Source organism: Lithobates pipiens, unplaced genomic scaffold (assembly GCF_037356315.1).
Source record: "Lithobates pipiens isolate NorthernLeopardFrog02 unplaced genomic scaffold, aLitPip1_a1.2 Scaffold_16, whole genome shotgun sequence".
In the NCBI taxonomy this organism is placed as follows: domain Eukaryota; kingdom Metazoa; phylum Chordata; class Amphibia; order Anura; family Ranidae; genus Lithobates; species Lithobates pipiens.
Window position 1 is genome coordinate 645,688,998 of NW_027507748.1, and position 802 is coordinate 645,689,799.

At 39.9% G+C, this 802-nt stretch overlaps 1 protein-coding gene across 1 annotated transcript in view; it reads left to right on the forward strand.

Moving 5' to 3' along the window:
- Nucleotides 1-500: 500 nt before the first annotated feature.
- Nucleotides 501-802, forward strand: part of ALKBH8 (alkB homolog 8, tRNA methyltransferase) — a 75,013-nt gene continuing 74,711 nt past the window's right edge. The window contains 2 exon segments of the mRNA XM_077484333.1: nt 501-601; nt 604-641. Coding sequence (XP_077340459.1) covers nt 529-601; nt 604-641 — 111 coding nt within the window. The 5' untranslated portion in view covers nt 501-528.

Consider the following 802-nt stretch of genomic DNA (forward strand, 5'->3'; position numbering starts at 1 on the left):
ACTGCTGGAAATATTGACATTCTTCTTTTACAGCCAAATCTTTTGGGCAGTGAATTTGGGGGTCACTTTCACGACTTCTAGAGAGCGAATTGTGCAGTAAAGTGCGAACATTTTCCATCTAGCTCTATGAAGTTTCCCTGGCAGCTTCCCACTTTATACTGCTGCCCTACTGACTGCAATGGGTAATCCTCCAACACTCAGACAAGCAACCAAAATACAGACAATAGGAATGCTACTAAAACCTTAGCAGTGATCTGGATCATAGCAACAGATTCCCCACATACTGAGGATACATTCAATAATGTGTTGCAAACTGTGGCAACCTAGTCAGCCAATATAGCTTTCAGCGCATAGAATTCCCACCAGTAAAACTGGCTTCTGATTGGTTGCTGTGGGTTTTTCTTGTACTGTGTTTATAGCGATTTTCCATAATCAATAAGTCTGAACTCACTAGTGATTGCCCTGTTTTGATTACATATCTTATTTTCTCTTTTTCAGTCTTCAACATCAGAACAAAGATTGGAGCACATGAATAACAGAAAACACAGCAAAGAGGAGAAGAAGCAACAGAGAAAGCAAGCAAAGGCCAAGAATATTCTTCTAAACATGAAGGCATAGAGACGGTCTCCCATCCTTCCAAGGTATTCCACAAACCAGCACCACCTTCATGCCTGGGAGGGAGTAACTCTGTAGTGTTCTGTGCCCTGCTAATGATCAGCGTGTCTTTGTACAAAGTGACATCTAAAAGTAGTATGATCTATAGTAATGTTAGAAATTAAAGTGGTATTTTTTTTTTTTTTAA